At 40.3% G+C, this 26205-nt stretch overlaps 1 protein-coding gene across 1 annotated transcript in view; it reads right to left on the reverse strand.

The window, feature by feature from the left end:
• Window positions 1-20270: 20270 nt before the first annotated feature.
• Window positions 20271-26205, reverse strand: part of LOC110298737 (cell adhesion molecule CEACAM5) — a 38190-nt gene continuing 32255 nt past the window's right edge. The window contains exons 7-9 of the mRNA XM_021168152.2: window positions 23291-23650; window positions 21574-21927; window positions 20271-20554 (exon numbers count right to left, since the gene is read on the reverse strand). Of these exons, the coding sequence (XP_021023811.1) occupies window positions 20271-20554; window positions 21574-21927; window positions 23291-23650 (998 nt within the window). The remainder of the gene's footprint in view (window positions 20555-21573; window positions 21928-23290; window positions 23651-26205) is intronic.

A 26205-nucleotide genomic window follows, 5' to 3' on the forward strand; every position in this document is an offset into this window, starting at 1 on the left:
TTATAAAAGCACAATTAAGTGAATACCAACCACAGATCAGGGTGTAGCTTAGTAGGAGTATGCTCAGCTACTATAATCAAGGCCCTGGTTGCACACACATAAAGAGGACTGAACAGTACTCTCATGTGTTCACTAAGAATGAGTCTGAGATCCCCCTATTCCTCGATCACTGGGAATAACCTGGTCCTACTCCATAGAGGAATAGTCTCTCAATCCCATTCCTGATGCAACACCGGGTCAGAAATATTTGGCATGGGATAATAAACACTGGCAGTTTCAACCTAGATGCCCATGTGGGTGCTATAGTTTATGAACCCAAGAAGAACTACTTGTTCATATTCTACTCCTGTGTGTAGGTATTTACAGTCCTGAAGGAGTCAAATGTATTATCAGCCAAGGTTCAGATTGTTTCTTTCATTTCTGTTGGTACTGACTGGAGTCAAGTTCAAAAGTCATAAAATCCTAAGTAATTCACTGTGACACTGTGTGAAGTGAGAGTCATGTTTCCTTCAGAAAGATACAGCCTTCATGGGAGGCTGTGATGATCTGAACATTGTAGTGGGTTGTATATTGAGTCTGAGTCTTACAAGTCCATGTTCAACTTTACGGGGTTATAATTATATTTTGTGGTGTGGCATTGGGTAGTAGTGTTATGCAGGCAACAGTGAGAAGATGGCCCCATGTGGGATCTTTCTTTGCAAAGCCGTTCTTTGCAAAGGCATTGTTCCTCCAGTATTGGTCTCCCTAAACTCAACTTCCAGTCCATGTCCTTAAAACTGAGAGAAGTTGACTCAGGAGGATGCAGGAGTACCTGAGTTCCCTAATATGATCGAGCCCCTCTGCTGAGTAGGATAAACAGTCTTTGTCATATGTGAGCTATACTAAAGAGCTTGATAATAAAGGCCTTGATGCTGAGGTTAGAGCTCCTTAGAGCTTCCTTATTTTTACTGACCCACTGCTTGCCTGGAGAACTTTGTGTCCCTCCAGCTGTACTGATCATCACTGATTAGTATGGGCCAGGGCCTCCCAACGTTTTTTGGATATCTTACATATAGAACTAAATAAAACTTCCCATTAAGCTTCCTGAGCAACAACCACAGCCTATCCTTGGAATTTTATGTGTGTACAAAAATCTCACACATGAGACCAGAAGCAGGACCAAAATTATGCTAACTACCCAGGATGAAACATAAACAATAACCTGTTTGAAATCAGTAACGCTCTGAGTAAAAAGAACCTTGTGATAGATACAATATGTACTGAGATGGACAAAGCAAAGAGTAGTCCTCTATGTTCCTGGAGTGGCAGAATCACATCAGAAAACACAGAATTTATTATCTCGTATGTGGAATCCTGCAGAAAATAGCTAGGTATTGTGTCTTAGTACTGGAGTCAAATCTAACTGTCCATTTGTTTTGCTACCTCAAGCTATGGATGACTAAGATCATGATTAGCTCCTCTTTGCTCCAGAGACAGCCGAGACAATAGATATGTGACTGCAGACAGATTACTCATGCTCACATCTTCTCATTGTCAGTGTGAGCATGAGCAGAGAGAGAGAGAGCCCTGTATCAGATTCAGGATTTATTGAAAGGAACGCATAAAATCCTTCCCCTTTACATTCCAGGAGGAGAGACAGTGGCACATCAGATAACACATGATTTCCTCTGAAGTAAGTAGGATGGAGAGTCCTAGAATTCTACAGAAATGTGCTCAGGCAGGAGTTTTTTCTGTATATCAGTTCCCCAGATATAGGACACATGGTTAGTGAATGTTGAAATCTCTGTAATGGCACCTTAAATGTGAACAAGACAAAAGCTTGAAACAGGACAGCTGTCTAGAAGAGCAACATATGTTCCTATTTTCCTGAAAGAGATGCTGCACTGGACGTAATCCCTGAAGACACTGAGGTGTCAGAAGGATCTATGTCCTCGGTTTCTCCCCCTTGGGAATCTTAACTATTCTGTGAATTCTCATAAACCCATCAGAACAGATGCCTGATGAACTGAACACCTGTAGAGCTGTACTCTCCATGTAGAAGGAGATGCCCAGGTGTTCTAGCCTGACTGTGGTTCTCATGAAAGTGCACTGGATGGTCCAACGAGCTAGGAGACTCAGACAGGTAATAAATCAGTCTACTTTGTTATTTCTGAGAGGTCATGTTCAAACCCTGACCCTACTCTCCCTAACTAACCTGAATTCAGGGGTCAAAAACACTGACCTGTAGCCAGGACTTTGTAGTGGTCCCCCTTTTGATAATATTTGATATTTGTCACTCAGACAGATGTTACCTGAAGTCCAAAGGTCTTTTATACAGCTACAATTATTGTCAGAGTCACACAATCTAGGCTAGTTCCAGTTCTTTGGCTGAGCTAGGACAGAACACACCTATTCTCAGAAATATGAATTCAGAAAAATATTTCTGATATTGCAGGTTCTCTATACCAAATATGTCTTACACTAAATTCTCAAGTCAACTGTGGACATAAAAAAAAAGTCTGACAGGGAGTAGGCAAATCCAGACATGATAGTTTTGGTTTACAAAGTAGAAACACTCAATAAACTTGTCACACAAATGTAAAAAATGAAATATGTGGACTGTTTGCAGGGTGAAACACATGGATCTCTTTAGGTTCAACCTCAGCATTTCAGATTTGTAGGGGAAAAAAATCTGTTTTCACCTGGGTGGCATTCTGAAACTTCAGAGATTCCATTGCTGAACATTGTTTCTCTGACACTATGGCAGGCCACAGGACATTGGTGGTTATTAAAAACTGCATGTTCATCCATGTCAGCAGCATTTGCCCCTTTGTATTAGGAAAAAGTCTTGAACATTCTTTGGCACATTAAGTACTAATTGAACATTGTCCCCTTCAGCTGCATTGAGAAACAGTGATACAATGGTGAGTTGAACAGTATCGGGAAAGGACCATTGAAAGTCAGGCTAGAACCTGAAGAAGAGATGATTTAGTGATTGAGAGCACAGGCTACTATTTCAAAGGTGTGTTTTCCTAGCACATACATGGCATGTCACCCCTGCCTGTTTCTGTAGTCCTAAGAAACATGGACCCTCTTCTGCTCTCTGCTGACACTACATGTACTTAATACAAAAGAACACATGCAGGAATAGCATCCATAAATATTAATAAATCTTTAAACATTTCTTTTAAAAATAAGGTAAAAGTGAAGCTAGGAGAAACAGAATGGAATCTTGGTACTTGTGTATTTAATAAAAGAGTTAAGCCCTAGATTCTAAACAGGTGTGTTTTTGTCTCTACCTCCATGTATGCATCTGGGTATGTCTATAGAACTTGATGGGGAAAAAAAAGCTACATGACATGATCTGTTTTCAATCAGTTTTCCTCAATGAATTCTTTACTATGTCTTGAACTCTCTTCTCATGTTTCTGAATTCATTACACCTAACTGTAATTCATGTCTCTGCTCAAACTCAATAGCACTTGTGGGGTACAGAGGATGATTTCCCTCACCTCTTCCTCTAGAGTCATCTTTTCATTTCTTTATCATTTCATTTTATGAGATTTATATTATTGTGTGTGTGTGCATGCATACATGCATGTGTGCATGTGCACACACTTCAGAAATATGTGAGTTAAAGGATCCTCTGAGGACAGTGGCCTGTATGGATTCCCTCTGGAGTTGGAGATAGTTAAAATTATAATTTCTCCTAAGATGAATACTGGGAACTGAACTCAAGTCTTCTGAGAGAACTTACACACTGAGCCACCTCTCCAGCACTTCTTTCTCATTTTTGAGCTCTGTGACCTTTGTGGTTTCAGTCATACCCTAACCTTACCTTCTAGGAGCCAGTCTGATTTATAGTCCATTGCAACTATATCTTTGTGAATACAGGAATTTGCCTGCATTTGAGGGAAGATATACTACCTGGAAATTTGTCAGATATATGTGAATGAATGAATAAATAAGTGAATGAAGGATGGGAGGGAGGAAGGAAGGAAGGAAGGAAGGAAGGAAGGAAGGAAGGAAGGAAGGAAGGAAGGAAGGAAGGAAGGAAGGAAGGAGTATACCAATGCATTGCCTTTAAAGGCAGATCAGGGTGTAACTTAATGGAACTTTGTTTGGCTAACATATACAAAGCCATGAGAGCACACACACAAAGACTGAAGTATACTCTCATACATTCACTAAAACTGAATCTGAGATACCCCTATCCCACCATCACAGGGAGGAACCTTCTTCTACTCCAAACAGTAATGGCCCCTCAACCACATTCTTACCAAAGAAAGGGTCAGAAAGTTTTGACTTGGGAAAACAATGCCTGACAATTTCAACCTACATGTCCATGTGGATTCTTTGGGTCATAAATCCTAGAGATGTTCCTGGTTAATAAACTTGGAATTCATGGTCTACTCTTGGTAGGTATTTAGGTAGTTACAGTCATGAAGGTATCCAATTACTTCCGAGCTAGCATTTAGGTTGGTTCTGTCATTTCTGTTGGCACTCAGTAGGTTTCAAGTTCAATACTCATAAAAATCTTAAGCCATTCGTTGTGACAATAGGTAAATTGAGAGTCACACTGCCTTCAGACACATACATCATAAGATCATGTGGGAACCTCTGAAGACTGAACCACAATAGAGAGGTTGTATGTTGAGTTTCAGGATTACAAGTTAATGTTCCACTTGGTGGGGTTAAAATTGACACTTGTGATATAAAATTGGGTAGCAGTGCTGTATTGGCAACAGGTAGAACATGGATTCTTGAGGGAACTCTGGTCTATGCAAAGGCCTCTTTCATGCAGTGCTAGTCTTTCTTACCTTCACTCCCAATACATTCCCTTAAAAAACTAGACATAAGGTGACTAAGGCAGATGAAGGAGGAGCTCAGTGCCCTGAGATATTGGACCCCTTTGCTGGGTGAGGTAACCAGTCTTTGTCACATGTGAGCTAAGATGCAGAACTTGATGGTACAGACATAGGACCTAAAGTTGGTGCTCCATTGTCTCTTCTTTCCTGTGGCACCACAGAATTCTGTATCCCTCTATCTGCAATGATCTTCAATGTTCAGCCTGGGCCAGTACCTTCCAAGGGTTTATTGTTCAAAGCTGTCTTACATTAGGACAGAATAAAACTTTGCAGTAATCTTCCTAAGAAGCACCCATAGCACACCAGATCTGGTGCATGATTAGAATTCAGTCAACTACCCAGGCTGGATCATAACATGGGCCAATTTTTCAAGGTGTTTGATGATGACTCACATTGTGGGGAACTGGAGACCAGCCTGCAATTCCCCACTTCACATGAACCAGAGAGCCTGAAAGGCAAAGAATGACACTCAAGGGATAAGTCTCAGAATGATTTTGGAGGACGAAGGGTAAGGTCTACATGCAAGATTGTTTTAGAACCACTATTTTTTACAATAGTCCTATAATGATTTTTCTCAAACATGTAAACACCAAGAGAGATAATTTCTGAAGTGGAGATGTCTGGTTTATTTCTTTAAATTTTTTGTGTTTGGCTATTTTGATTATATGATTATCTCTACACTGCATGCATACCTTGTACACACACAAGTCAGTCCACACTGACACCTTCACCTGCATCTAACACAGGGATTTCTCTGCTCAGAGTCCCATAGAAATGGATTTACAGATGTTTATGAGCTTCCATTGGAGTGCTAGAAAGTTTACTTTGATCTTCTACATGAGTGGCCTGTGATCTTAAACATGGAGACAGATCTCCAGCACTCCTAGCTGGATGCTTTCAAAGGCAGATCTGACTGGTAGAAGGCAGATGACAGGAAGAGATGGACGTGGTCAGTAGATCTAGGATAGGGGTTTCAGATGATCTCCATATGACAGCATTGTTTCTAATATCGAATCTCTGAAGCCAATACCTGTGAGAGTTATTTCTCTGAAGAGCACAATTTAGTATGAGAGAAAAACCCTGAATCTGTATGAAATCAAGGACTCTGAGCAGAGAAATCCCTGTGTTAGATGCAGGTGAAGGTGCAGGTGTCATTTACCTTCAAGTGGAGGGTGAAGCCAAACAGTGTCATTTACTTTCAAGATTCTTAAGAGTGACAAACTAGAAAAAATTATTTCCTTTCTAGTACTTGGAATTCTGCAGAAATTTTCCAGAGGCATATGTCTTAGATAGATTTGGAATCAAATCTAAATTTCCATTTTTTTGCTTCCTGAACAAAATGTCTACTCAAGCTCTGAATGACCAAGATTAACATCATCTCCTTCCTGATCCACAGACAGGTGAGAAAGCCTCCAGGGCAAAGACAGTAGATATGTGGCTGCAGACAAATAGCTCATGCTCACATACCACCTATGGTTTGTGTGAACCTGAACAGAGTGAGCCCTGTGTTAGACTGAAGATTTATTGGAAGGGACACAACAAAGCCTTTTCCTTTACATTCCAGAAGGAGTGACAGTGACACACCAGATAACACACCATTTCATCCGTAGTGTTAGAATGCATAGTCCTAGAATTCTGTGGAAATTTGCAGAGGCAGGCATTCTTTTTGAGTATCAGTTTCACAGATATAGGACACATGGTTAGTAAATGCTAATATATCTATAATGTAGGTTTATATGTGAACAACACATAATTTTGGTACAGGACAGCTGTCTACATGAGAAGCATCTGTTCCTATTTGCATGAGGGAAAGACTGCACTGAATTTAATACCTGAAGACACTGATGTGTCAGGAGGATCTATGTCCTCTGTTCATCCCTTGGGAATATTTACTATTCTGTGAAGTGTCATAATTCCATCAGAACAGTTGCCTTATGAATTGGGCACCTGTTCAACTCTGCTCTTCATGCAGACTCAAAAGGAGATGCCCAGTTAGTGATGTTGAATAACTGTGACTCTCACAGCAGTACATAGGCTGGTCTCAAGAGCTAGGAGACTCAGACTAGTAATAAGTTAGTCTGATCTGTTAGCTTTAACAGGTCAGGCTCCAATCCAGCCCCTACTTTCCCAGAGTAACTTGATGCCAGAAGTCTGGAACCCTGACCTGGATCCAGTACTTCTTGGTGGCCACCCTCTAATAAGACTTGATAGTACCTGAAATATACCATACCTGAAGCACAAATAACTTTCATAGGTCAACATTAATGGTGAGAATAACATATTATTGGTATATTCAGATTCTTTGACTTAGTTACCCCTCTACACATCTTATTCTCAGCAGGATGAATTCTGAAAAAAATTCTGATCTTTCAGTTTCCCTACATAGCTTGTGCCTTGATAAATGCTCATGCCAAATGTGGGTATAGAATATCCAACAGAGAGTATTCAAGTCCAGATATGATGCTTTTGTTTACAAAATGGAGACACTGTACGAGGCATCCAAAAGTTAAAAAGAGAAAGAATTGCCCTTTTTCATGGTGAAACACATGGATTTCTTTAGTTTCAAACTCAGCATATCACATTTGTAGGGTACAAATTTTTGTTTTCACTTGTGTGGCATTCTTAAATGTAGAAAATTCATTGGTGTACATTGTCCTACTGACACTGTATGAAGGCCTCAGCACATTAATTGGTGGCTATTACAAACTGTGCAATTTCAATTGTCTCTACCACAGTTTCCCCATTGTATCAGTAAATGTCTTCAATATTCTCTGGCACATTAAGAACAAAGTGAACATCTTCCTTTCAGCTGCATTGCACAACAGTGATCCAATACTAAGTTGATCACTAAGGAGAGTGGATCATTGAAAGTCGGGCTAGGACCTAGGGAGATGACTTAGTGGTTGAGAGCACTGACTACTCTTTATTGAACCTTCTTCTCAGGTTTGTCAATAAAACACACCTGAGTGCAATTCAGATCTCTGCTCACACTCAAGATCATTTGTGGGGAATGGGAATACCTACCCAAATTCTTCCACTAGAATCCCTACATCATCTTTTAATAATTTCATTTTATAAGATGTATAGTGTGTGTGTGAGAGGGAGAGGGGGAGGAAGGGAAGGAGAGGGAGAGGGAGAGGGAGAGAGGGAGAGGGAGAGGGAGAGGGAGAGGGAGAGGGAGAGGGAGAGGGAGAGGGAGAGGGAGAGGGAGAGGGAGAGGGAGAGGAACACTTCATTACAATATGAGTCCAAGAGCCCTGTGAGGACAGAAGACTTTATGGAATATTCTGGAACTAGAGATATTTAAGATTGTGTAGTCTCCTAAGATTGTTGCTGAGAACCGATTTCATATCATCTAGGAGAATCACAAGTACTCTTAACCACTGAGTCATTTCTCCAGCCTTTCTTCCATGTTTCAATGCTCTGTGGCTTTGACCTTCCGATCATCCCTTGACTCTTCCTTCTAGATGCCATTCTGCTTTACAATGCATTAAAATTAGGACTTGGTAAAGACAGAAATCTGACTGCATTTCTGGTATGATCTAGCTTGGAAAACTTACAGATATATGCTCATGAATAAATGAATGTGTGAGGGAGTAAGTGAATGAATGAAGGAGTGAGTGAGTGAATGAGTATATCAATGCACTGTCTTTAAATGGAGTTTCATGTTGATAGATAAGAAAACAATCAATACATTGACTGAGAGTTTTTATAACTCCCCACAAAATATTCCAGGCCTACCTGGACAAAAATCAGAAAATTAAAGACAGAGAGGTCAACTGAGGGCCAAATAAGGAGGCATTGAAGAAGACTGAGAAATGATTATAGCCACATAGACTTGAAATCATCTTCTGTGTCTCTCCAGAAAATCAAGGCTCTACCTAAAGCTCAGTGTAGGTCCAATCAGAACAGGATATAGTTTTCTCATCTATATTCCTATTGAGCATGGTGAGAGAGCTATGGATAAGGCAGGAATGATGTCCATGTTGTAAATAATGATGTGCAAGAAAATACGATTTCATAGAGACCCTGAAGGTCCATATCAATAAGACAATCAGGAATATACAAATGTGTAAGAGACTTCCTGGCAGGAAAGTCAGAGGTTTGTTTCTGGGTAGAAATAAAAGTCTAAATTGCTATTAATGGACCATCCCTGACACATCATGAAAACAGGAAACAAATTCACTTCTAAAGCCATTTCTGATATCAACAAAGGGCATTATGAAGTTCATGGTCTATAGTAGGCCACAGGTTTTCTCTGGGTTATGATGCAAGTACAAATTAATACATCCCAAACATAGATCAGGATTTAGCTAAGTGGGAATGTGCTTGACCACCATACACAAGGATCTAGCAGTATATACATAAAGAGGATTGTTTGATACTCTCAAGTGTTCACTAATATTGAGTCTGATATGACCCTATTCCTCCATCACTGGAAGAAACCTGGTTCTATTCCAAATAGGAATGACCTCTAAACCCCATTCCTGACACAAGACTGGGCTAGAAATGTTTGGCATGGGATAAAAAAAGGCTTGCATTTTCAACGTTGCTGTCCATGTGCATGCTTTGGTACATGAAACCAAGAGCAATTGAGTGTTCGTGGTCTACTGTTGTGCATAGGTATTAAGGAACCAAATGTACTCTGAGCTCATATTGAGATTGGTAATGTAAATCACATTGGCACTCACTGGATTCCAGTTGCCACACCTACCCACTCTAAACTAAGAACATCTATTAATAAACATATGTAAGGAGATGAATGAAATCTTCAATGAACAATTTCAAACTCAGAATAAATATTGAGAAATACTTTAAGTATGATGGCAGATGTATCATGGGACTCTGTAAGCCTGATGGCGGGATCCTGGAAAAGCATTAGAAGTAGATAGCTGAGGGGAGTCAGGTAAGGGCTGAAAACTGATGGGTTCTAGGGGAAAACATGAGGGATATAAGGAGGGGGAAGAACATTGGCACAAACAATGAAAAGACTGAAGAAAGTCAGAATGTCATTAAGTGAGGAATTTTTTTTGTAAATTTTGAGTTTACTAAGGAAGAGATAATGCATGCTTAAACAGTCCCATATCCCCTAAAGAAATAGAAGCAGTCATTAATAGTCCCCCAACCAAAAAAGCACAGGACCAGATGGGTTTAGTGCAGAGTCCTATCAGACCTTCAAAGAAGACCTAATTCCAATACTCCTCAAAATATTCCACAAAATAGAAACAGAAGGTACTCTACCCAATTCATTCTATGAAGCCACACTTACTCTAATACCTAAACCACACAAGGACCCAACAAAGAAAAAGAACATCAGACCAACTTCCCTTATGAATATCGATGCAAAAATATTCAATAAAATCCTCGCTAACCGAATCCAAGAAAACATCAAAGGGAGGATTCTACCAGAGCAGGAGGGGGAGCCATCATAGATCCCAAGTCCCTCAGAGACTAGTCTGCGAAGGTGAGAGTGAGGACTACAGAAGTGCCACAGCTTTTGAGATGGGCAGAAACTACACACCTTATGGGACAGATCCCTTTTCAGGCTCCAGACATCAGTACCTTTCTTGCCAGAAGAGAGGTGTCCACCAAGGAGGGCTCTGCAGGAGCAGGTGGGGGGGGGCATCTTGGGTCCTGGATCCCTCAGAGACTAGCCTGCACAGGTGAGAGTGCCAACAGAAGCTACACAGCTCTGGGACAGGCAGAAGCAACAAAACTTCTGGGACAGGTCCTGTTTCGGGCCTTCATCTTCTGCCAGGAGGCAGGTCCGAATGCCAGATATCTGTGCACCTTCCCTGCAAGAGGACAGCTTGCCAGCAGAGAGTACTCTGACCACTGAAACTCAGGAGAGAGCTAGACTCCCAGGTCTGCTGGCAGAGGCTAACAGAATCACAGGAGGAACAAGCTCCAACCAGAGACAAATATAACAACTATCTCCAGAGATTACCAGATGGAAAAAGGCAAATGTAGGAATCTTACTAACAGAAAGCAAGACCACTCACCATCATCAGAACCCAGCACTCCCAACTCAGCCAGTCCTGATACCCCAATACACCCGAAAAGCAAGACTCAGATTTAAAAATCATATCTCATGATGCTGGTAGAGGACATCAAGAAAGACTTTAATAACTCACTTAAAGAACTACAGAAGAACACTAATAAAGAGGTAGAAGTCCTTAAAGAAATACAGGAAAACACAACTAAACAGGTGATGGAATTGAACAAAACCATCCAAGACCTAAAAAGGGAAGAGGAAACAATTAAAAAAAAATATGCCCTTCCAGTCCACACCAGCATCAGGGTTCCTTGCCTGCAGAGTCTCTGGAACCCCTCAAGAATCCCCTAAGGATCCCCCATGGGATCTTAAGACCTCTGGTGATTGAAACACAACTTCTGCTCCATTCCAATCTCACGGGACCTGAGACTGCATTAATTAGGGAAGCAGAAAACCAGGCCTGATCAGGGTCACAAGTCCCTTCCGGTCCACGCCAGCACAGGGGTACCTTGAACTCAGAGTTTCTGGACACCCCCAAGGTCCTCACTGGACCCTCCACGGGATCTTAAGACCTCTGGTGAGTGGATCACAACTTCTGCCAGGAGGCAGGTTCGAACACCAGATATCTGGGCACCTTCCCTGCAGGAGGAGAACTTGCCTGCAGAGAGTACTCTGAACACTGAAAATAAGGAGAGAGCTAGTCTCCCAGGTCTGCTGATAGAGGCTAATAGAATCACCTGAGGACCAAGCTCTAACCAGAGACAACTATAACAACTAGCTCCAGAGTTTACCACATGACGAAAGGTAAATATAAGAATCCTACTAACAGAAATCAAGACCACTCACCATCATCAGAACGCAGCACTCCCAACTCAACCAGTCCTGGGCACCCCAACACAACCGAAAAGCTAGACCCGGATTTAAAAGCATATCTCATGATGATGGTAGAGGACATCAAGAAGGACTTTAATAAATCACCTAAATAAAAACAGGAGAACACAGATAAACACGTAGACCTTAACGAGGAACCACAAAAATCCCTTAAAGAATTGCAGGAAAACACGAACAAACAGGTGATTGAATTGAATAAAACCATCCAAGACCTAAAAAGGGAAGTAGACAAAATAAAGAAAACCCAAAGTGAGGCAACGCTGGAGATAGAAACCCTAGTAAAGAAATCTGGAAATATAGATACGAGCATCAGCAACAGAATACAAGAGATGGAAGAGAGAATCTCAGGTGCAGAAGATTCCATAGAGAATATGGGCACAACAATCAAAGAAAATAAAAAATGCAAAAAGATCCTAACTCGAAACATCCAGGAAATCCAGGACACAATGAGAAGACCAAACCTACGGATAATAGGAGTAGATGAGAATGAAGATTTTCAACTTAAAGGGCCAGCAAATACCTTCAACAAAATTATGTAAGAAAACTTCCCAAACCTAAAGAAAGAGATGCCCATGAACATACAAGAAACCTACAGAACTCCAAATAGACTGGACCAGAAAAGAAATTCCTCCCAACACATAATAATCAGAACAACAAATGCACTAAATAAGGAGAGAATATTAAAAGCAGTAAGGGAGAAAGGTCAAGTAACATGTAAAGGCAGGCCTATCAGAATTACATCAGACTTTTCACCAGAGACTATGAAAGCCAGAAGAGCCTGAACAGATGTTATACAGTCACTAAGAGAACATAAATGCCAGCCCAGGCTACTATACACAGCCAAACTCTCAATACCATAGATAAAGAAACCAAAGTATTCCACGACAAAACCAAATTCACACATTATCTTTCCACGAATCCAGCACTTCAAAAGATAATAACAGAAAAAGAAAACCAAAACAATAAAAAAAAAAAATACAAGGACAGAAACCATGTCCTAGAAAAAGCAAGAATGTAATTCCTCAAAAAAACATAAAAGAAGACACCCACAAGAAGAGAATGCCAACTTTAGCAACAAAAATAAGAGGAAGCAACAATTACTTTTCCTTAATATCTCTTAATATCAATGGACTCAACTCCCCAATAAAAAGACATAGACTAACAAAATGGTTACACAAACAGGACCCAACATTTTGCTGCTTACAGGAAACTCATCTCAGAGAAAAAGATAGACACTACCTCAGAATGAAAGGCTGGAAAGCAATTTTCCAAGCAAATGGTCTGAAGAAACAAGCTGAAGTAGCCATTCTAATATCGAATAAAATCGACTTCCAACCCAAAGTCATAAAAAAAAGACAAGGAGGGGCACTTCAAACGCATCAAAGGTTAAATCCTCCAAGAGGACCTATAAATTCTAACTATCTATGCTCCAAATACAAGGGCAGCCACATTCATTAAAGAAACTTTACTTAAGCTCAGAGCACACATTGCACCTCACACAAAAATAGTGGGAGACTTCAACATGCCACTTTCACCAACGGACAGATCATGGAAACAGAAACTAAAAAAGGACACAGTGAAACTAACAGAAGTTATGAAACAAATGGATCTAACAGATATCTACAGAACATTTTATCCTAAAACCAAACGATATAACTTCTTCTCAGCACCTCATGGTACCTTCTTGAAAATTGACCACATAATTGGTCCAAAACAAGCCTCAACATATAAAAAAATATTGAAATTGTCCCATGCATCCTATCAGATCACCATGGACTAAGGCTGATTTTCAACAACAAAATAAATAATAGAAAGCCAACATTCACCTGGAAACTGAACAACACTCTTCTCAATGATACCTTGGTCAAGGAAGGAAAGAAAGAAATTAAGGACTTTTTGGAGTTTAATGAAAATGAAGCCAGAACATACCAAACTTATGGGACAGAATAAAAGCATTTCTAAGAGGAAAACCCATAGCTCTGAATGCCTCCAAAAAGAAACTAGAGAGAGCACACACGAACAGCTTGACAACACACCTAAAAGCTCTAGAACAAAAGGAAGCAAATTAACCCAAGAGGAGTAGACTGCAGAAAATACCAAAACTCAGGGGCGAAATCAACAAAGTGGAAACAAGAAGAACTATTCAAAGAATCAACCAAACAAGGAGCTGGTTTTTTGAGAAAATCAACAAGATAGATAAACCCATAGCCAGTCTCACTAGAGGGCACAGGGAAAGCATCCTAATTAACAAAATCAGAAATGAAAAGGGAGACATAAAAACAGATCCTGAAGAAATCCAAAACACCATCAGATCCTTCTACAAAAGGCTATACTCAACAAAACTGGAGAACCTGGATGAAATGGACAAGTTTCTAGACAGATACGAGGTACCAAAGTTAAATCAAGATGAGGTTAATAATCTTAACAGTCCAATATCCCCTAAAGAAATAGAAGCAGTCATTAATAGTCTCCCAACCAAAAAAAGCCCAGGACCAGATGGGTTTAGGGCAGAGTTCTATCAGACCTTCAAAGAAGATCTAATCCCAGTTCTTCACAAACTATTCCACAAAATAGAAACAGAAGGTACTCTACCCAACTTATTCTATGAAGCCACAATTACTCTGATACCTAAACCACAGAAAGTTCCAACAAAGATAGAACACTTCAGAACAATTTCCCTTATGAATATAGATGCAAAAATTCTCAATAAATTTCTCGCTAACCTAATCCACGAACACATTAAACCAATCATCCATCCTGACCAAGTAGGTTTCATTCCAGGGATGCAGGGATGGTTCAATATATGGAAATCCATCAACGTAATCCAGTATATAAACAAACTCAAAAAGCCACATGATCATCTTCTTAGATGGGGAGAAAGCATTTGACAAAATCCAACACCCATTCATGATAAAAGTCTTGGATAGATCAGGAATTCAAGGCCCATACCTAAATATGATAAAAAGCAATCTACAGCAAACCAGTAGCCAACATCAAAGTAAATGGTGAGAAACTGGAAGCAATCCCCCTAAAATCAGGGACTACACAAGGCTGCTCACTTTCTCCCTACCTATTCAACATTGTACTTGAGGTCCTAGCTAGAGCAATTCGACAACATAAGGAGATCAAGGGGATACAAATTGGAAAGGAAGAAGTCAAGATATCACTTTTTACAGATGAGATGATAGTATATATAAGTGACCCAAAAAATTCCACCATAGAACTCCTAAGCCTGATAAACAGCTTCTGTGAAGTAACTGGTTATAAAATTAACTCAAACAAGTCAATGGACTTTCTGTACATGAAGGATAAATAGGCTGAGAAAGAAATTAAAGAAAAAACACCCTTCTCAATAGTCACAAATAATATAAAATACCTTGGCGTGACTCTAACTAAGGAAGTGAAAGACCTGTATGATAAGAACTTCAAGTCTCTGAAGAAAAAAACTAAAGAAGATCTCAGAAGATGGAAAGATCCCCCATACTCATGTATTGGAAGGATCAATATAGTAAAAATGGTTATCTTGCCAAAAGCAACCTACAGATTCAATGAAATCCCCATCAAAATTCTAACTAAATTCTTCAACGATTTAGAAAGAGCAATCTGCAAATTCATCTGGAAAAATAAAAAATCCTAGGATAGCAAAAACTCTTCTCAATGACAAAAGAACCTCTGATGGAATCACCATGTTTGACCTAAAGCTGTACTACAGAAGAATTGTGTTTAAAAAAAAAAACTGCATGGTACTGGTATAGTGACAGACAGGTAGACCAGTGGAATAGAATTGAAGATCAAGAAATGAACCCACGCACCTATGGTCATTTGATCTTTTACAAGGGAGCATAAACCATCCAGTAGAAAAGAGACAGCATTTTCAACAAATGGTGTTGGCACAACTGGTGGTTATCATGTAGAAGAATGAGAATTGATCCATTCCTATCTCCTTGTACTAAGGTCAAATCTAAGTGGATTAAGGAACTCCACATAAAATCAGAGACACTGAAACTTATAGAGGAGAAAGTAGGGAAAAACCTCGAAGATATGGGTTCAGGGGAAAATTCTTGAATAGAACAGCAATGGCTTGTGCTGTAAGATCGAGAATCGATAGATGGAACCTCATAAAATTGCAAAGCTTCTGCAAGGCAAAAGACAGCGTCAATAAGACAAAAAGGCCACCAACAGTTTGGGATAGGATCTTTACCTATCCTAAATCAGATAGGGGACTAATATCCAATATATATAAAGAACTCAAGAAGGTGGACTCCAGAAAATCAAATAACCCTATTAAAAAATTGGGGCTCAAAACTAAACAAAGAATTCTCACCTGAGGAATAGCAAATGGCTGAGAAGCACCTGAAAAGTGTTCAACATCCTTAATCATCAGGGAAATGCAAATCAAAACAACCCTGAGATTCCACCTCACACCAGTCAGAATGGCTAAGATCAAAAATTCAGGTGACAGCAGATGCTGGCGAAGATGTCGAGAAAGAGGAACACTCCTCCATTGTTGGTGGGATTGCAAGCTTGTACAACCACTCTGGAATTCACTCTGGAAGTTCCTCAAAAAAATTGGATATAGCACTACTGGAAGATCCTGTGATACCTCTCCTGGGCATATATCCAGAAGACGCTCCAATTGGTAAGAAAGGCACATGCTCCACTATGTTCATAGCACCCTTGTTTATAATAGCCAGAAGCTGGAAAGAACCCAGATGCCTCTCAACAGAGGAATGGATATAAAAAATGTGGTACATTTACACAATGGAGTACTACTCAGCTATTTAAAATAATGAATTTATGAAATTCCTAGGCAAATGGATGGACCTGGAGGGCATTATCCTGAGTGAGGTAACCCAATCGCAAAAGAACTCACACAATATATACTCACTGATAAGTGGATATTAGCCCAGAAATTTAGAATACCCAAGATATAAGATACAATTTGCTAAACGCATGACACTCAAGAACCAAGACCAAAGTGTGGACACTTTGCCCCTTCTTAGAATTGGGAACAAAACACCCATGGAAGGAGTTACAGAGACAAAGTTTGGAGCTGAGACGAAAGGATGGACCATCTAGAGACTACCATATCCGAGGATCCATCCCATAATCAGCTTCCAAACGCTGACACCACTGCGTACACTAGCAAGATTGTGCTGAAAGGACCCAGATATAGATGTCTCTTGTGAGACTATGCCGGGGCCTAGCAAACACATAAGTGGATGCTCATAGTCATCTATTGGATGGATCACAGGGCCTCCAATGGAGGAGCTAGAGAAAGTACCCAAGGAGCTAAAGGGATCTGCTATCCTATAGGTGGAACAACAATATGAACTAACCAGTACTCCCCTTCCCCCAGAGCTCGTGTCTCTAGCTGCATATGAATCAGAAGGTGGCCTAGTTGGCCATCAGTGGAAAGAGAGGCCCATTGGATGTGCAAACTTTATATGCCTCAGTACAGGGGAACAACGGGGCCAAGAAGCGGGAGTGGGTGGGTGGGGGAGTGGGTGGGGGAGCGTGTGGGGGACTTTTGAGATAGCATTGGAAATGCAAATGTAATAAATACCCAATAATAAAAAAAGAAGTGCTTGCTGACAGGAGCCCGATACAGCTGTTCCATGAGAGTTTCTGCCAGCACCTGACTATACAGATGCAGATACTCACAGGTAACTATCAGACTGAGCCCAGGGACCCCAATGGAAGAGGTGGGGGAAGGATTGAAGTAGCATAAGGGGATTTCAACCCTATAGGAAGAACAACAATATCCACTAATTCCAACCAGAGCTCCCAGGGACTAAACCACCAACCAAAGAGTATATACATGGAGGGATCCTTGACTCTGGCTACATATGTAGCAGAGGATTGCCTCAACTGGCATCAATGGGAGGGGAGCCCCTTGGTCCTGTGGAGGCTTCATGCTAGAGGGGTGAGGTAGGAGTGGGTGTGTGGGTGGAGGAGCACGATCATAGAGGCAAAGGGGGATGGGATGGTGAGTTTGTGGATGGGAAACCTTGAAGTTAGACAACATTTGAAATGTAAATAAATAAAATAACCAATAGAAAAAAAGAGAGAGATAATATTGTAGATAGACATTTTGGAGAGTATGGATGAGGCTCCCGTTTGATGAGGCAAGAATAGTGAGCTGGGAAGATAGATGCTACATAGGAAATGTCAAGAGTTTGTTCTTTATGATGTTTTCAATGAGAAATGTCCCTCATAGTTTCAGGCTTATGAATAGATGGTCTTGAGCTGTTTGGTTAGATTTAGAGGCACAACCTCTGTAGTCATATCATCCTTGGGGAAAGTTTTGAGACTAGAAAGCCCCAAACCACTTCCTCTTCTTTCTCTTTGTGTTTATAGTTCAATATGTCAGTTCTCAGTTTCTTGCTCCTGCCACAATACTGACATCTTGATGTCATACTTCACTACCATGAAGGACCATAAACCCAAATAAATTGTTTTCTCTATAAGTTGTGTTATTTGTGGTGTTTTATTACAGCAACAAAAAAGGAACTAAAAGTTGCCTATTTGAAAATTAGAAGGGGTAGTTTCCCAGTCTTTAGGGGGCCACAGTAGTTCTGAGAGCCATGTAGGCCTCCATTACTCCATTAATTACTAACTATTTGAGGTTAGAAGTGGAGTGAATGAGTAAGGTACCTGTGTACCAAGGCCAATGCCAACATAGCATATGTTGTGAAAACTTCCAAGTAAACTCAAATGTGTTAACTGAGCCTGAGTCTAAGATGCCATTTTTCTTCATCACAGGTAGTAACCCTGAGATACTTCAGACAGGAGAAGTCCCTCCATGCCATTTTTGGCTCCTGGATGTATCTGACTAGATATTCTGGGGATTGCACAGGAAAACATGGCCAACCTGTATGTTTATATACATAGTTCTATGTTGTAAAACCAAAAGGAACTAAGTAGTATGTCTCTGGACATTACAAAGTACAAGTTACTCATATGTAACACTCAGATTGACTGTGTGAAATTGTTTTGCCCTCACAAGGATCCATATTCTACACTAAAAGGATGCTGTGTAAACTCTCATAACATTTATTAAGGAAGATTCCTGTTGCTTTCACACAACTTCAGTCTGACACTTTCTGAGAGTATCTAACCACTTATCCATCATAGAGTAGGTTATATCCTGAGTCTTGGCTTGATGATTTAATGTCACAAATCCTCACCCACCTCAGAACTGGATATATTGCTGTGGTTGTGTGTAACAGTGCTGTGAAGACAACACAAAGGGTGTTTCCCTGTGTTGACTTTTTGATTTTTGCAAGTGACTTTCCACTAGTGTTGGCATCTTACCCCCATGTTGACCAGACTTCAAATGAATGAATAGGAAGTTGAATCTCTGGCAGAAGCAGGGGTATCTGAGTACTCAGAGATGGTGTGGCTTCCTGTGCTATGAAAAAAATAAATAAACCAAGCCTTTCTGACATGTGAGTGGAGCTACAGAGCTTGATGGTAGACATAACAAGAATGGCCAGGCAGCCCAAAGTTCTGTGTTTCTCTAGATATACTGGCCTCTTCTGCTCAGCATGGGCCAGTTCCCACCAAGTCTTTGCTGTCTAAGGCCTACAAAGAGGTGGTGATGAGAGTTCCAATTGTGCTTCTCCAGAAAAACTCATAGATGGTCCTCAGAATTCAGTGTATGAACAGAAATAGAAAACCAGGGAACCATGACTTTCAGCTCAATGGTATAGTTTAACCACAAATTGAGCTATTGTGCTTAGATGGTTCATGATCATTCACTGGATACCTAAGGAAGAAGCATGACTCTAAGAATGAAGTAGCAATGTGAATGGTGCAGACAGGCTTTGCAATATATATATTATATGATATGTGGAATATGAGATGGTATATGATTAATATGTGATACAGAATGTGTAATATATGGTATGATATAATATATAATACATAATATGTAACATAATCCCATACATCTCAAAATACATATAAACCTGAAAACTATAATTATAAGATTTGACAGTGAAAGTCAGTCTCAAGATAAAATCAGTGAGTGGAGCATTGCACCAAGGATTTTAAATCTGGACATCAAAAACATTGTAGGTTAAAACTGTTTAGAAACCACCAATGTGCACAGTGAACTGTTGGAAGTGCCTTCTGGTAGAATGGGTGTTAGATGAAACTATATGAGGGGATGTTGGCTCCATGCAATGACTGCACTATTTAAAAGGGGACTCAGAACACTTGGAAACTTGAGCCTGCTAAAATTAGTCTTCAAGGATTCTAAAGAAAAAAACTATATATTTGATCCACAACCTAAGCTCTTAAACTCAATTGTGTTTACTATATTGATGTCTTTATTTTGCTTTGGAAAACAGGTTTCACATTAAATCATGGCCTGTCCTTCCACACATGATTATGTCAGGACTACAGGTATGAGTAACAATGAATGCAGTACATGAGTGGTAACTGACAACTTTTACCACTTAACTCATCTCCATTTTGCACCCCATCAATAAGGAAATGACACCACTCCACTGTAGGATGAGAGGAGAGAGGTCACTCTTCTATCACAGCCAGACGAACTGGGAGACTGGACTTTGAACTGACTGGGTTGGAGACCTCACATTGATACTTTCCAGCATCCTCCCTCCGGACGGGATCTATGCTGAGTTGGCACTTTGATGGGGAAAGTGTCATTCTCTCTGTGAGATGCAGACTCTGCTTATTGAAGAGCCAATGGATGGAGACACCAGGGTCAGCTGAGAAGCAAGTGAAGACTACTGAGCTCTGTACTCTGACTGTGGTGTCAGTCACTCGCACAAAAGGCCATGAAACAGGGTCTGTAAAGAAACAGAGGAGGGGACAAAATGACAGTAGTCCTTCAGAGAGCTCAGTGATTCACTCTATAGTTCACACTCAATAAAGCTTCCAGGGGGAGAAATTGGAGCTGTTACTATAGACATATCTTATGTTTTGGATTTATTATCCATGGGCTGTGTAACCCTAATTCACCTAGTTAGGTATTGTGAGATTATTGTGCCTTGGTTTCTCTATAACATGGCAGTTGGTGCAATGATCATTGCTGTGTCTATGAGTTAAGCTTAGTTATGATCAATCTCAAGATCTTGGGATGAGGTAGCTGCTCAAACTCTAAGTATATACCTGGAGAAGAGTATTCCCTATGGTGTACCCCTGAGGACAAGTAGTAGGGTGGAATATCCCTCTCCATTGCTTCTCCCGCTGGGGACACTGACCTTCCTGTGAAGTCTCAGAAACCCAAAACAATAATTGATTAATGCTCCAAAAATATGTGCAATGTGATTCAGAAGAAGGTGATGGCCCCAATGACCTACAAAACTTCAGCTTCCATGGCAGTCTATAACTGGTTCGATAGTCTATGGAAATTGTGAGTTCACTATAAGTGTGTTCTCTGCAAGCTCTAATGTAAAATCAAAACAAAACATTGTCAAAAATGTTCCCAGTGGCACATGGAGATGAAGCATGAACAGAGTTTTGACCAAGAGGATCCTGGTGAGCTTTGTGAGGAGTCAATGTCTTCCTCAACTAGGTCTCTCTTGGAACCAGGTGTACGGAGAGAACCCCAAGAGTTTGTGCTGGTTCTGATGTACTAGTACTTTTATTCAGCATATATTCTCCTCTCTGCAAGAAGTTACTGGTGAGGGATTCTAGTCTACTGCAGTTTGTCTAAGGAATGCATTTCCTGCAGTAAGTGCCCAAACCCCAGTGTGGGGGGGAAATGGAATAGGAGAGTAAATAGGTCTGGCTCTTTCCAGACAGTACAGCATATAAAGCAGGAGAAGCCATACAAAACAGCTGGAGGGCAGTGAGAGTTACTTACTATTTACATGGACTTGCACGTGTGCTCTCTCAAGTTTGAAGTCCTTATGTAAAATTTCTAACATATACAATCCTGCATCATGCTCAGTGACATTCTGAATCAGCAGGGATCCATTAGTGTACACCATCTCTCTTCCACTGTGTGCAAGCCCCCAGATAGTGGATTCCATGGCTCTGCTATATTCTGCAATTTTAAAAATATCTGTTCTATACACCGATTTGTACCAGAAAAATGTCTGAACGTCTTCTGGCACATTACAAACAACGAGAAGAACACTTTTCCCTACAGCAATATTCCGAGGCACTGGTACAATTTTGAGTTCATCAGAGGTGAGAAGGTTACAGCAAGTAGAAGCTACAAGAAAAGAGAAAAGTTATCAATTCAGGAACATATGGTTGGAGAATAAATTAGTGAGCTTTGTCTGGAGCAGATGAACTGATCCCTCAGTCTAAACATGGAGGCATAGGTGTGTCTCTACTATCTGATGGAGGTGAGCAATATAACATCAATTCTCTCAGGGGTGCTGAATTTATCATTTCCTCTACAAGGATTCTCTCTCTCTCTCTCTCTCTCTCTCTCTCTCTCTCTCTCTCTCTCTCTCTCTCTCTCTCTCTCTCTCTCTCTCTCTCCTTCCCTCCCCTTCCCCCTCTCCCTCTCCCTCTCCCTCTCCCTATTCCTCTCCCTCTTCTTCTACCTCCCTCCACCTCCCTCTCTCTCTCTCCACTCTTCTCTCTCTCTCTAATTTTTTTCCATGGCTGCCCCTTCACTCCCCTCAGTCAGACACTGAGCACACTCATACCCACTGAAATTTGTGATGAGGTCTCCCCTGAACACTTTGTAACTTTTATTCCAATCTACTTTATAACTACAGCCAGCCACTAAATTTCTCTAATACACATGCTTGCTATTCTGCCCTGCAGCCCATGAAACGGGGGCTGAATGAGGGTAAGAAGTTTGATTTTCTTGGCAGGCTCAGGTATTAGAAAATTTTGAAAGACTAGAATGGCTGACAGTATGTCAAGGTCAAGCAAACTAGACTATTTTGGAAAATGGAAACCATAGTTTAATATGCCACAACAGGATTGGCCTCTGGGAAAGCCAGCAATATATAATGTATAATAGGATATTGATAGTGCAGGGTCCAGACCACTGCAAGACAATCCACCCCTACGCTATCAGTTCTGGAGGATAGAAGGAAACATAGCACCCTGAACAAGCCATAAGGACTAAGCCAGTAAGCATCACAATTCCTTTTATCTGCATGAGATTGTAGATTATAATTACAGACCTCTGATGTTTGGACCTAATAAGTACCCAATTTTGACATGATTGGCCTAAAACCCTGGTTCCCTCTAAGCACTGAGAAAAGTGAGGGCAATACCATGGCAAAGGGTCCTCAGGGTCACCTGTGGTTAATCCTGGGTCAGATTACTGTGGTCAGGGCTTCCTGATACTCACTTCACTGTCAGAATGTAATGGTCTCCTCCTATACATGGCTACAACTCTGATTCTTGGCAGACTCTGACATCTTAAGCTGCATTGCTTTCCACCAGTGAGAGTCACACAAAAGTCTGGCTCCACCCTGTGTTACCTACACTAAGGGTTCAAACCCCAACATTGAGACACAATGCAGTGGGGAAGGAGACACAATACAGTCATGACAATCCTGTGAGTCTGAACTCCACCCAGCAATGAACAATCACAGAGAACCACTTACTGTCCAGCTGGAGTTGCACATGTGCTATTTCATATTTCAGATCTGTACTCATAGTTCGTAGAGTATAGAATCCAGTATCATTATGCATGACCCTCTGGAGCAGCAGGGATCCATTGCTGTACACTGTTTCTCGGCCACTGTGTGCAGGCCCTGGCAAGCTTGAACTTGTGGCTATTATGTGTTGGATGAGCTCAGATTTCTTCTCGGCAATCACACCTTTGTACCAGAAAAGGGATTGAAGATTTTTTGGGAGATTGTGAACCAGTAGAAGAACACTTTCCCCTCCAACAATGCTCGGTGGCACTGATTCTATACTGAGCCTTGCAGTGGAGACAGAGTCCTTGGAGTTTGAAACAAAGCCTAAAGGCAAAGAGAGAGAATCATGTTTATTGTGACCATTGTGTACTTTCCTTAATTTTTTATTATTTAAATGCATTTTATACATCAACCTTAGTAATAATATCGAGTATTTTGAGAATCAAATAATACATAGACATTTTGTTCAACTTTTATATTCATATCCTTTCATACCCAAAAATATCATTAATGAACATTTAATACTATCCATAAATGAGGATCCTATATCTAATGTTGAATACTAAGTTATTTCAAAACATACAAAATATTTTTGGGGAATTAAGCATAGTAAAAGACCATAAAAATATTAAAAATTAATTATTAAGAAATAGATTTTTTAAATCCTTATATAATACCACCTGACATAGTGAGAGAGTATTTAAAGTGCATTATATATCTGTGTATATTGTCTAACTATATGTTTACTTTAAAAAGTTTATCAGTGTTTCTAGAACATTTCATCCTAAAGCAAAAGAATATACCTTCTTCTCAGCACCTCATGATACCTTCTCCAAAATTGCACTAAACAGGCCTCAACAGATACAAGATTAAAATTATTCCATGCACCCTATCAGATCACGACAGACTAAGGCTGGTCTCAAACACCAAAAACACAATGGAAAGCACACATACACATAGAAACTGAAGAACATTCTACTCAATGATAACTTGATCAAGGAAGAAATAAAGAAAAAATTAAAGACTTTTTAGAGTTTAATGCAATGAAGACACATCAGACAAAAATTTATGGGACATGATGGAAGCAGTGATAAGAAGAAAATACATAGCTCTAAGTGCCTCCAAAAAGAAACTGAAGAGAGCTTACACTAGCAGCTTGACAGCACGCCTGAAACATCTAGAACAAAAAGAAGCAAATATACCCAAGAGGAGTAGATGGCTAGAATTAATCAAACTCAGGACTGAAATCAACCAATTAGAAACAAAACGAACTATACAAAGAATCAACAAAACCAGGAACTGATTCTTTGAGAAAATCAACAAGGTAGATAAAACCCTAGCCAGACAAACCAGAGGGCATAGAGACAGTATCAAAATTAATAAAATCAGAAATGAAAAGTGAGACATAATGAAATATATCTAAAAATAATTATTCTGTTTGGTGAATATTAACAGTTAAAAATATTAAAATCATGTTTGACAAAAATCGTGGAAATATTATTGATAATTTTTCTCACTGTGCTTGAAATTAACATTTTCTTAATGTTTAACATCAAAGAATTTTTGCAATGTTGAAATTTTTATTAGGTATTTACATTATTCACATTTCGAATGTTGTTCCCTTTCCTGGTTTTACCTCCAAAAACTCCCTATCCCCACCTCCTTCCCCTACTCACCAACCTACCCACAGATGCTTCCTGGCCCTGACATTCTCCTACACTGGGGGATCAAGCCTTCACAGGAGCAAGGATCTCTCCTCCCATTGATGACCAACTAAGCCACCCTCTGCTGCACAGGCAGCTGGAGCCATGAGTCCCAACATGTTTACTCTTTGATTGGTGATTTTGTCCCTTGGAGCTCTGGGTTTACTGGTTAGTTCATATTGTTGTTATTCCTATGGGGCTGCCAAAAACTTCGGCTCCTTGGGTACTTTCTCTTGCTCCTTCATTGGGGAGCCTGTGCTCAGTCCAATAGTAGGCTGAGAGGATCCACCTCTGCATTTGTCAGGCACTGGTGGAGCCTCTCCAGAGACAGCAATAACAGGCTTCTGTAAGTAAGCACTTGTTGAAATCCACAAAAGTGCCTGTGTTTGGTGATTGTATATGGGATAGATCCCCAAGTGGGGCAGTCTCTGGATGGTCATTCCTTCAGTCTCTGATCCACACCTTGTCTCTGTAACTCCTTCCATAGGTATTTTGTTTCCCCTTCTAAGAAGGACCAAAGTATCCACATTTTGGTCTTCCTTCTTCTTGAGTTTCATGTGGTCTGTGAATTATATCTTGGGTATTCTGAGCTTTTGGTATAATATCCACCTATCAGTGAGTGTATACCATGTGTGTTCTTTTGTTATTGGGTTACCTCACTCAGGATAATACTTTCTGGTCCATCCATTTGCCTAAGAATTTCATAAATTTATTGTTTTAATAGCTGAGTAGTACTCAATTGTGTAAATGTATCCATTCCTCTGTTGAGGGTCATATGGGTTCTTTCCAGCTCCTTGCTGTTATAAATAAGGCTGTGATGAACATAGGAGAGCATGTGTCCTATACTTAATGATAAAATAATTTCTCTCTAGTGTGTATTTTTAAAACGAGTCCTTGTGTCCTGAGGAGTGTTCATTGTGAAGCCTATCTGTGGAGGGAATATCTCCCTGTCTTACTTTGTGTCCCTCTACTTGTTATATTATCTGAATGGTGATTTATACTCGGATATCAACGTGGTTCTAGCTCATTGTCCTCAGATCCCTGATATCATTAAGCATAGACTTGTGTTGGGGTGATGCACCCCTAATCTTTGTCCCTACACACCCTGCATTTTTACCCCCCGACTCTTTGTTATTGTCTTTATTGTTGGTGTTGATGTTGTTGTTGCCCTCTTAT

Source organism: Mus caroli, unplaced genomic scaffold (genome assembly GCF_978045245.1).
Source record: "Mus caroli unplaced genomic scaffold, Mus_caroli_1 scaffold_8, whole genome shotgun sequence".
Classification (NCBI taxonomy): Eukaryota; Metazoa; Chordata; class Mammalia; order Rodentia; family Muridae; genus Mus; species Mus caroli.